Source organism: Hippopotamus amphibius, chromosome 2 (genome assembly GCF_030028045.1).
Source record: "Hippopotamus amphibius kiboko isolate mHipAmp2 chromosome 2, mHipAmp2.hap2, whole genome shotgun sequence".
Lineage (NCBI taxonomy): Eukaryota > Metazoa > Chordata > Mammalia > Artiodactyla > Hippopotamidae > Hippopotamus > Hippopotamus amphibius.
Genome location: NC_080187.1, coordinates 143578028 through 143589056, shown reverse-complemented (window position 1 = coordinate 143589056; position 11029 = coordinate 143578028). Strand labels below are relative to the sequence as shown.

The 11029-nt window shown below is 61.8% G+C and overlaps 1 protein-coding gene across 3 annotated transcripts; it reads left to right on the top strand.

The window, feature by feature from the left end:
* The first annotated feature begins 182 nt into the window (after nt 1-182).
* FES (FES proto-oncogene, tyrosine kinase) lies at nt 183-10777 on the top strand. 3 transcript variants are annotated; one of them, XM_057723365.1, is made up of 19 exons: nt 183-501; nt 973-1194; nt 1389-1562; nt 3202-3298; nt 3426-3609; nt 5057-5194; nt 5267-5386; nt 5523-5645; nt 5778-5964; nt 6087-6170; nt 6697-6906; nt 7248-7370; nt 7745-7798; nt 8582-8700; nt 9030-9124; nt 9239-9362; nt 9625-9782; nt 9864-9986; nt 10414-10777. In XM_057723365.1, the coding sequence occupies exons 2-19, from the start codon at nt 982-984 to the stop codon at nt 10554-10556; spliced, it is 2469 nt and encodes an 822-aa protein (XP_057579348.1). In that variant the 5' UTR covers nt 183-501; nt 973-981; the 3' UTR covers nt 10557-10777. The 3 variants fall into 3 exon arrangements, with proteins under 3 accessions (XP_057579348.1, XP_057579350.1, XP_057579349.1); XM_057723367.1 differs by lacking the exons at nt 183-501; nt 973-1194; nt 1389-1562; ... (2 more) ...; nt 5057-5194; nt 5267-5386 and having other exon boundaries at nt 5938-5964; XM_057723366.1 differs by lacking the exons at nt 183-501; nt 973-1194; nt 1389-1562; ... (2 more) ...; nt 5057-5194; nt 5267-5386 and having other exon boundaries at nt 6052-6170.
* Nucleotides 10778-11029: the final 252 nt, after the last annotated feature.

Here is an 11029-nt window from a genome sequence, read left to right as displayed (position 1 = left end):
GGGAAGGCCTGGACTAGGCTTGCCCCTTCCTCTTCGGAGGCTGCCCTGGCCTGCTGCTCGGACTGTCCGCCTGCCCCCAGGCTCACGGACCCCCAGATTCCCGGGCGCCACGCAAGCCTGCCGCCCAGCCCTGTGTCAGGCGCCCGCCGCCGCACCCTTGGGCCGCTCCCCCTGTTCCCGGGCGCTGTCCACAGCGCGGGCGCAGGCTGCTCTCTTCTGGGCCATTCTTTCTCAGCCCCCTCCTCCCTTCCGTTTCCGCGGCCTGCGGTGTGGCTGGCTGAGGCAGCGGCCTGCGCTTGGGCAGGGGGGCGGGCAGGCGTCGGGGGCTCCCGCCCGCCCCTTCCCCTTGGCCGGCCCGCCCCGGGGCCTGGGCCAACTGAAACCGCAGGAGGAGGAAGCGCCGCGGAATCAGGAACTGGCCGGGGTGGCGCGGGCCTGAGTCTGAGGGGCCTGAGTCTGAGTCCGAGTCCTCGGCAGCCCCAGGAGCAGCTGCCCGCGCGGGTAACTCCGGCCCCGAGGCCCCGGAGGCCCCGGAGGCGGCGGCGGGCAAGGGGAGCGCGGAGGGGCCGCGGGCAGGGGCCGGGCAGGCGATCAGAGCGCGGGACACGGGGCCGGGTGGGGCAGGGGCCGCGGAAGGGCAGGGGCTCCGGCCGTGGCTGCGCGGGGCGCCAGCGGGGGCGGCGTCGGCCCTGCCGAGGGCCCCGTGCACGCCTTGCCCCTGCTGGGGTGGGAGTGCCCAGGGAGGGGGGCTCCGGGAGGTTTCTGTTCCAGGGCTGCGAAAGAGACCCTTGGCACCAGGCCTCAACCTGGGACACAGGACGTCATGAGGGCTTTCCCAGGCCAGGCCGTGCTTTGTACCCATGGCTCCCGCCTGTCCGCGGCTCTGCCCGGCCCCTGGCCTCTCTGTCCCACCCATCCTTCTCCAGCTACTGCCTTGCTGCCAGCGGCGGCCCCTCCTCTCTCTGTCCCCAGGACGACACCATGGGCTTTTCTTCAGAGCTGTGCAGCCCCCAGGGCCACGGGGCGGTGCAGCAGATGCAGGAGGCCGAGCTCCGGCTGCTGGAGGGCATGAGGAAGTGGATGGCCCAGCGGGTCAAGAGTGACAGGGAATATGCGGGGCTGCTGCATCACATGTCGCTGCAGGACAGCGGGGGCCAGAGCCGGGCCGTCGGCCTCCAGGGCCCCATCAGCCAGGTAGGGTTCCCTAGGCCTCCTCACCCCCCTCCCCACCCCCGACCGACGCATTCCTGTGGGTGCCGGCAGGGGAGCTCTGCCTGCCCCTTCCCTTCCTGGAGCCCGCCGAGGTGGGGAGGGGGTTGGAGATCGGGCAGGCCCAGGCTGGGGAGCCATCCTCCCCTACTCGCCGCCTCACCCGCCCCGTGCTGTAGTCCTGGGCAGAGATCACCAGCCAGACGGAGGGCCTGAGCCGGTTGCTGAGGCAGCACGCGGAAGATCTGAACTCGGGGCCGCTGAGCAAGCTGAGCGTGCTGATCCGGGAGCGGCAGCAGCTGCGCAAGACCTACAACGAGCAGTGGCAGCAGCTGCAGCAGGAGCTCACCAAGGTGGGTGGGCGGCCGCGGGGCGTCACCTGGTCCCTCCTGCCTACGTTTTGAACCGAAGGGGGCTGGTTTTGCAAGGAGCCCCTGGATTCACTGAAGAGGTGGAAGTGTCTGACCACAGGCCCGTGCCCAGTGCCTACGCCAGCCCTGCTGCGGCTTCCGTCCCCCCACCTCCGGCCAGCCTGCAGCAGGGCCCCTCCACGCCTTTTCTGTCACCCTGCTGTGTGCCTGGGCAGGGTGCGGGAAGTACAAGGATGAGGGATCCAGCCATCGCCTGGGAGGAGCACAGGACGTGTGCCCCACCTCCTGCACGGCAACAGCTGGCCCGCGGGTCCCAGAGACGGTGAGAGGGATGAGGGCTGCTCTGCCCGCCCTTGGCCCGTGATGGCTCCTCCCAGGGACCCTGAGCCTCCACAAGGCAGCAGCCTGGCCCCCTGACTTGGAGGTTAAGGACTGGGGCTGTGAAGGGGGCCTGCCTGCATTTGAATCCTGCCCAGCTCCTCAGTCTAGAGGCTGTTTGATTGGAGCTATTTACGTGGATGCTTCAGCCTCCTCGTTCAACGTGCTGGGTAGCCGCCGGCACCACACCCCTCCTACCAGCACAAACCCCAGCCTTGCCACGGACCCGCAGCGGCCCCTGGTGGCCAGTCTTCACCCGCTCCTCTCTCTCCCCAGATCATCTAATTCAGAGGTCAGCCAGCTTTTGTAGGCAGTTTTTTAAAAAACCACTTAAAAATTTTTTTTAAATGTATTTTGGCTTCACCAGGTCTTCGCTGCGGCATGTAGGATCTTTTCTGCGGCATGCGAACACTTTCGTTGTGGCATGCGTGTGGGATCTAGTTCCCCAACCAGGGATCGAACCTGGGCTCCCTGCATTGGGAAGGCAGAGTCTTACCCGGTGGACCACCGGGGAAGTCCCTGTAGGCAGTTTTACTGGGACACAGCCTTTCTCATATGTTTTCATGTTATCTGTGGCTACTAATGAGCTACAATGGCAGAGCTGAGCAAGTTCAACAGAGACTGTGTGGCCTACAAGCCTGAAATGTTCCCATCTGGCCCTTAAGAAAAAGGCTGATCAAGTCTATGCATTTAGCTCTGTTACAGATGGGGAAGCGGAGGTTCCGAGGAGAGACGTGGAGTTGGCCCTAAGTATCCCAGTGCAGAAACAGGCAACTGGGATGAGAATTCCAGTCTTGACCGTCTATTGTTCCTGCCACCAGGAACGTAATTGTGGGACCCAATGCAAAATGAAAACACAGGGCCCCTTGTCAAAAAATTATCAGGAATTTCAAGATAGCATCAACAGAGCATTAAACCAAGCACAGGGCGCTTCTAAGGGTGGAGCTCTGCACAGCCCCCACACACGCCTGCCACCAGATGGCACTCTAGGCCAAGGAGGGACAGTTGCTGCCTGCCCAGTCCAGCTCTCTGCCACCCCCAGGGGCCTGTCCTTAGCCCAGCTCCTCTGACCTTAACCTCAGCAACAATGGCTGAGTCCCAGAGGTCTCCAGGCCCTTCCTGAAGCATGAACTTGGGTGTGCACTGCCCACCTGGACTGTAGGACCTGTCCAGGGCTTCACCTTGGGCAGGAATCTCTCATGCGCTGGGGACCTGCTTTCCCACCCTGGTCTCTCCTCTCCAGACCCACAGCCAGGACATTGAGAAGCTGAAGAGCCAGTACCGAGCCCTGGCACGGGACAGCGCCCAGGCCCGGCGGAAGTACCAGGAGGCCAGCAAAGGTCTGGGGCTTCTCTCGCTGGCAGGGTGGGAATCCCAAGGCAGCCTAGACCTGTCCACAGGTACTGGGGTCGGGGGGCCGCCCAGGCCTCTGTGCTGTGGCCCACACCCCTCCCCCGGACCTGGCAGACAAGGACCGTGACAAGGCCAAGGACAAGTACGTGCGCAGCCTGTGGAAGCTCTTCGCTCACCACAACCGTTACGTGCTGGGCGTGCGGGCCGCACAGCTGCACCACCAGCACCACCACCAGCTCATGCTGCCTGGCCTGTTCCAGTCCCTACAGGACCTGCACCAGGAGATGGCATGCATCCTGTAAGCCCACGGCCCCGCCCCACCCCCATCACAGCCCTGAAGCCCGGAGGCAGGGCCCAGAAAATCCAGTCCTGTAAAAGTGACAGTCACGTAATCATGTGAGAATGTGCCAGTCAACTGGGCCAGTCAACTTACATCCAGATTACATTATTCCAGGCCCCTTATTGCAGGGTTTTTTATATTTATTGAACACCATTCTAGGCTCTGCTGTGTGATACAGCCGAGAATATGGACAAAAATGTCTGTCTTCCAGGATCATTTGTTTGTGGAGAAAGAGAAGGACATCAATAAGCAAAATAGAAAGTATGTTAGAGGCGGTAGGTGCTATGGAGAAAAATAAAACAAGGAAAGAGGATGGGGAGGCAAGGGAGCAGGGCAGGAGGATACTGTTTTCAATGGAGTGGTCTGGAAAAGCCTCAGACGTGCAGGAGTGAGCCAGGGGGATGGTTGGAGAAGGGCCAGTCCAGAAAGAGGGAACCATAGGTGCACAGGCCTCGAGATGGGAGAGTACCTGAAATCAAGGAACGGCAAGGAAGCCAGTGTAGCCTGTGCCGAGTGAGGGAAGGGCAGAGTCACACACGGGGCTGGAGGAGTCCAGGGATGACAGAGGGTCCCGCAGGCCGTTGTGAAGACTGGCTCCGAGTGGACCAGAGAGTGGCATGATCTGAGCCGTCTTGATGAGGTCAGTCCGGCTGTCATGTTGAGAACAGATCTCAGTGGCCAAGACAGAACCAGGGAGACCAGACAGGAGGCTACTGCAGGGATCCACATGATAGACCGTGGCCACTGGACCCGGGCGGTAGCAGTGGAGAGGAGAAGCGGTCAGGTCTTGGATGTACTTTGGAAGCGGAGCCAGGGGGTTTTCCTCTTGGACTGGAAGCAGGGTGTGGATAGAACAGTCAAGGATGACTCTAAGGACTTGGCCCAGAGTCCCTGGGAAGTGGAGGCTACGTGGAGAAGGCTATGAGAGAAGCAGGTCCAGGGGACAAGAGGAAGAGTTCATTTTTCAACGGGTGGAGTTTGAGTGTCTGAGAGATGACCCATAGGACGTTTTGAGTAGACGGGTGGTTACATGAGACTGGAGCTCTGGGAGGTGCTCGGACTGGGGGTATAAAAGTGGGGTCCGCAGCGCGTGGATGGCTTATGGGTGTATCAGAGCCGCGGAGCCCCAGCTGTGGGGCTCGCTGCCCAGAGCAGGCACATTTGTAGCTCACGTTTACTGAGTACTTCCTCATACCACACACTCTGCACAGAGGCTCTCACTGGGGCCTTATTACAACTTCTAGGAGATGCTCAGTGACTTGCCTGTGGTCATTTGACTGGTAAATGGCGGGTGGGTGGGTGAGGGTCCACCCCAGGGCGGGCCCAAATCCAGTGCCAAGGGCCCCAAGCTTCCTAGCTTTATCCAGCCGAGGCCCCCCTGACCTGGGGTCCCATCTGGGGGCAGGAAGGAGATCCTGCAGGAATACCTGGAGATTAGCAGCCTGGTGCAGGACGAGGTGGTGGCCATTCACCGGGAGATGGCTGCAGCGGTCGCCCGCATCCAGCCTGAGGCCGAGTACCAAGGCTTCCTGCAACAGTATGGGTAAGCCCCTCCTTGCAGCAGCCGGGCACCAGGGGTGCTGGCCTGTTGACTGACGGGCACTGTCCCCCACAGGTCAGCACCTGACGTCCCCCCCTGTGTCACCTTTGATGAGTCGCTGCTTGAGGAGGCTGAACTGCTGGAGCCCGGGGAGCTGCAGCTGAATGAGCTGACTGTGGAGAGCGTGCAGCACACGTGTGTGGTGGCTTGGCTCGGGGCCCGGGGCGGAGGCCGTCCACGCAGCGCTGTGGCCAGCCTGCTGGGCTTGCTGGGCTCAGTAGGGATGCATCTGAAGGGCACAGCTCTAACGCTGCCCTTCCTGTGGGCACAGGCTGACCTCAGTGACAGAAGAACTGGCCGTGGCCAGCGAGACAGTGCTCAGCCGGCAGGACGTGGTCACGCAGCTGCAACGCGAGCTCTGGAACGAGGAGCAGACCACCCGCCCCCGGGAGCGGTGAGTGGGGCCCACCTACGGCAGCCTCCTGGCCCTCCCTTCCCTTCGTCCAGCCTGCCTGACCCACTGCTGGCCACCAGCTGCAGGCTGAGCCCCTCTCTCCCCCGTCAACCCACCCACCCCTGCCCGCAGGGTGCACCTGCTGGGCAAGAAGCAGGTGTTGCAGGAGGCACTGCAGGGGCTGCAGGTAGCGCTGTGCAGCCAGGCCAAGCTGCAGGCCCAGCAGGAGCTGCTGCAGGCCAAGCTGGAGCAGCTGGGCCCCGGCGAGCCCCCGCCCGTGCTTCTCCTGCAGGACGACCGCCACTCCACCTCGTCCTCGGTGAGCCGCCCACCCGCTGCCCGCGCCGCCAGCCCTGCCCGCCCGCCCGGGGCCGCGCTGCTCATTTTCGCCCTCCCCCTCCCCAAGCCTGGCCACCCGCTGACGTCTGTCCCTGGCCTCAGGAGCAGGAGCGAGAAGGGGGAAGGACGCCCACCCTGGAGATCCTTAAGAGCCACATCTCAGGAATCTTCCGCCCCAAGTTCTCGGTGAGTGGAGCCCAGTCTGGGCCCACACCTCTGCCCTTCTCTAAGGGGCGGGCCAGGCCAGTGGTCTCAGGGAGGTCCCCGTAGCCCCGCCTAGCGTGGAGCTTTGGGTTTAGTCACTGGGTTGCCCTAGAAAGGAGGCTCTACCCAAGCTACTTTTACTGGGGAGCCCCTTTCTTCCCTGGGATTCCAGATCCTGCCATCCCTGTACCCTCTTCCTCTCCACCACCCACGTGTGCGGAAGGGACCTGCAGCCTCGTCACCTCACAGGTCTCCCTGCTCCAGGAGTGGCTGGGGGTTGTGGCCTGGTGGAAAAGGCAAAAGCTTGGTTTGGGATCAGGCAACCTGGGCAAATTTATTGCTGGCTCCAGGGGTTGCAGGTGGCTCTATGTGGCACGTGGGTGGTTTGTGAGGACTAGGGGCATATGAGAGAGAGACAGACGGACAGCCCCCAACAGGCTGGCCTACTGGCCTCCCCTGACGGGCTGGCTGAGTGACCCCTGCTTCACTCCCCCCCGTCCCTTTCCAGCTCCCGCCACCCCTGCAGCTCGTTCCGGAGGTGCAGAAGCCCCTGCACGAGCAGCTGTGGTACCACGGGGCCGTCCCTCGGGCAGAGGTGGTTGAGCTGCTGACGCATTCCGGGGACTTCCTGGTCCGGGAGAGCCAGGGCAAGCAGGAGTACGTGCTCTCTGTGCTGTGGGACGGCCAGCCCCGCCACTTCATCATCCAGTCTGCGGACGTGAGTGGGGCCTGGACTCGGTCTTTCCCTTCCCATCCCTCCCCGCCCCTCCGCTTCACCAGGGAATGACCTTGAGAGGGTAGAAAGGAGCTGCTATGTCTTAGATGCCTCCCCGGCAGAGCTGAAAGGGGCCACGGAGACCAGCCAGTCCCTGCAACCAAACAGAGGCTTACGCCTTCAGCATGCATCCTCTCGTAGGCCGGGGGCGGCCGACGTGTCACGCCCCCTCAGGTGTCCCAGGCAGGCCCTTTCTCCCCGCTGCCCTTTCTTCCTCTTCCCTCCCAGTGCTCGGGCCCCCTCAGCAGTGGGGGCTGCTGACCTCAGGTCCCCCCGCCCCACAGAACATGTACCGACTGGAAGGAGATGGCTTCCCCAGCATCCCCTTGCTCATCGACCACCTGCTGCGCTCCCAGCAGCCCCTCACCAAGAAGAGCGGTGTCATCCTGAACAGGGCTGTGCCCAAAGTGAGTCGGTGGCAGGGACTGGGGCCCACACACAATCAGAACAGGAAGGGCTTTCCAGGTCCCCCGTCGACATACATACTCCTCAGGGGTCAGCCTCCCTCTCGGTTTGGAATGTCACGGTCACTCCTGTTCCCTGGGCCACAGACACCAGGCTGGTGCTCACCCACGTAGTGCCCCTGCCTGGTTCCCGAGTCATCTCAGTGTGATCCTGGGTCCAGCCTGCATTTTACAAGACCAACACACCAAAGTGCCAAGAAATGAAAGACACAGCATTGGTGTGTGTGTGTCGGGGGGGGGGGTTCAGTCCTTCACAGGGCCCGGCACACCCTCCCTTCACCGGCTTCTGACCCCCCCCCACCTCATCCCGTCCCCAGGACAAGTGGGCACTAAGCCACGAAGACCTGGTGTTGGGCGAGCAGATTGGGCGGGTGAGTGGAGGGCGCCCCGCCAGCCTCCTAGGCGCCTGCTTTTCCCCTCCCCCTGTATCGCTTCCTTCCAACCCTAAGGCCCAGTCACACCAGGGTCCCAGCCACAGAGAGCTCTTCGGCCTCCCTGCCTTCGTCTGAGTCCCAGCTTGGACCCCTGCGTGCCCGCCCGGCCACGGCTACACACTGTCCTGCAGGAAACCAAGGGGAAAGCATCTGCCCCTGAAAGCTCCCCAGAGACGGCTCTGCTGCCAGCACCCCCCCCACCCCCCTCACACACATGCACTCCCCCCAGCTCCTGCCTCCTCAGGAAGGGGAGACACGCTCTGCTCACACGAGCTGTAAAATACCTCCTTAGGGGAGTTCCCTGGCGGTGGGCGGTGAAGACTCTGCACCTCCCCTGCAGGGGGCTCGGGTTGATCGGGGAGCTGGGATCTCACATGCTGCGTGGTGTGGCCAAAAAATAAAAATTAAAAATAAATAAGTAAGAATAAAATAAAGTACCAGCTTAGGAAAGAAGTCACTTTCCTGAAAATCAGAATGCTAAGCAAAAGTGATGGTTGGACTTTCCATATCACTTCTCAGTGCACATGGTAAATCAGAGGTGACTTTCTCTGCCTGTCCCACCTGTATGCTTGGTCCCCCCACCAGGGAGCTGGGATAAGCAGGTCTGAGCATGGGGCCACTGAGTCAAGAGCGGGGGGCGGGGACAAGGTGGGCGCTGCCCTGAGGGCAGGAGAGGACAGCAGCCCAGGGACGACAGGTGGGAGCCCCAGACCGTTTCAGGGGAACTTTGGTGAAGTATTCAGTGGACGCCTGCGAGCAGACAACACCCTGGTGGCGGTGAAATCTTGTCGCGAGACGCTCCCACCTGACCTCAAAGCCAAGTTTCTGCAGGAGGCGAGGTGGGTGATACAATCCCCATCACTGTAGGTTCCGCATATGAAGGGTTCCTCTGCGCCTGGCAGGATGCTTGACTTCAGAAGTGCTTGACTTCTGTGGTGTTGTTTCATCCTCATGGCCCCCTGTAGTGTGGAGGGGGCAAGGCTTGGGGACCCACCCAACGTCCCACATCCAGGTCTGCTGCTCTTCTCTCCTGCTGCCCTTTTCCTGTCCTCCCTCAGGCTCCGTGGGCCTCCCTGGGGCTCCTGGGGCTGAGGAGATGAATGTGTAAGACCCCCCCCCCATCCCTGCCCGAGGCCAGAGCCTAAGCAGCAGCCCCTCCCACCCCCAGGATCCTGAAGCAGTACAGCCACCCCAACATCGTGCGTCTCATTGGCGTCTGCACCCAGAAGCAGCCCATCTACATCGTCATGGAGCTTGTACAGGGTGAGCAGAGAGAGCTGATCTCCAGGGATGGGGCGTGCAGCCAGGCTGGGTCTCCCCCATCCTCCAACCCTTAGAAGGCTTACTGAGCAAACTGTCTCCCCTGCCCACTCCCAGGGGGCGACTTCCTGACCTTCCTCCGGACAGAGGGAGCCCGCCTGCGGGTGAAGACTCTGCTGCAGATGGTAGGGGACGCGGCTGCAGGCATGGAGTACCTGGAGAGCAAGTGCTGCATCCACCGGTGAGGGGATGGGCATGGCGAGCAGTCCTGGCACCCCTCCCCCCCACCCCAGATGCAAGCGATGCTGTCATGTTCCCCCCAGTCCCGACCCCTCACCAGCAGGCACCGGCTGCAGAGATGGAGTTTGCCTCTCTGACAGACCAGGCATCCCAGAAGCAGGGGGGAGCTTTGGCTCGTGGCTGTGTCTAGAGCACCCAGGCCAGGTAGGTGGCCGGTGCCACGTGGATGCTGGCTAAATGAGCCCCTGTCCTGCTTCGCCCAGAGACCTGGCTGCTCGGAACTGCCTGGTGACAGAGAAGAATGTCCTGAAGATCAGCGACTTTGGGATGTCCCGGGAGGAAGCCGATGGGGTCTACGCAGCCTCAGGGGGTCTCAGACAAGTCCCCGTGAAGTGGACTGCACCGGAGGCCCTTAACTATGGTACTTGAGCCCGATCCACTCTGGCTGCAGGGCCTGAGGCTGGGCATAGGTCCCCACTCACGCTGCCTCACCTGCCTGCAGGCCGCTACTCCTCTGAGAGCGATGTGTGGAGCTTTGGCATCTTGCTCTGGGAGACCTTCAGCCTAGGGGCCTCCCCCTACCCCAACCTCAGCAATCAGCAGACTCGGGAGTTCGTGGAAAAGGGTAAGGGGACCCTGCAGTGTGACAGCAGCCCCAGAGCCAAGCCCTCTTCCCGGCGCTCCAGCTGGACTCCTCCAGGTCTCCTAACCTCCTATCCTTCCCACTGCAGCAGAACAAGAATAATCCTAGAGCTACCATCCAGTGAACCCCTGTTGTGCCAGGCTGTACATTTATTTCATTCACTCTCCATAGCATGTGAGGTCAGGATGAATAGGTCCCCTTTTCAGAAGGAAACATTGAGGTTTGCAGGGGTCACACAACTAGCACACAGTGGCTTGAGATTAGAATCTTTGTGTTTTTGGTGACGAAAAGGGGCTCCTTAAGAACGTTGCACCTTAAGCAGCTCCCATGGCTCATGGCATGTCCCCAGGGGCTGCCAGGGGCCCTCAGAGCCCCTCCTCACGCGTGTGCATCGTGCCTGTCCTCACAGGGGGCCGCCTGCCCTGCCCGGAGCTGTGTCCCGATGCTGTGTTCAGACTCATGGAGCAGTGCTGGGCCTACGAGCCCGGGCAGCGACCCAGCTTCAGCACCATCTACCAGGAGCTCCAAAGCATCCGAAAGCGGCATCGGTGAGGCCGGGGCCCCACTTCTCAAGCCAGTGGCCTCTGCAGGCAATATTATACCTCCTCACTAGCTGCTGGTCACACTGCTGGGCAGCTCTTCACCGTCCTGGACTCCAGCCACCGGTATCTATGCTGCCAGCAGGGATGCAGCTCCGTGTCCGCTGCGCATCCCTGCTCCTGCCAGGGCTTCCTCTCCCAGGCAGAAATAATAAAACCATGTGTGCCCATCAAGTGCTCTTGGCATGTGTGCTCCCCTGGAGGGCAGGTCTTGGAAGGAACAGGGGCCCTCTACCATGTGGTGGGGGAGCGGGGGGAGCGGCAGCATTCACAGTGCGGAACTGACATGGGTTGGTAGCTGTTGGATGTGAGACTCGAGGAAGAGGGCGAGAGATCAGGATGATATACAGGCTTCTTGACCAGATGGTGGTGGTATTTCTGAATTAGGATCCCAGGCAGAGGAGCAGAGCTGCGGGAAGGATGGTG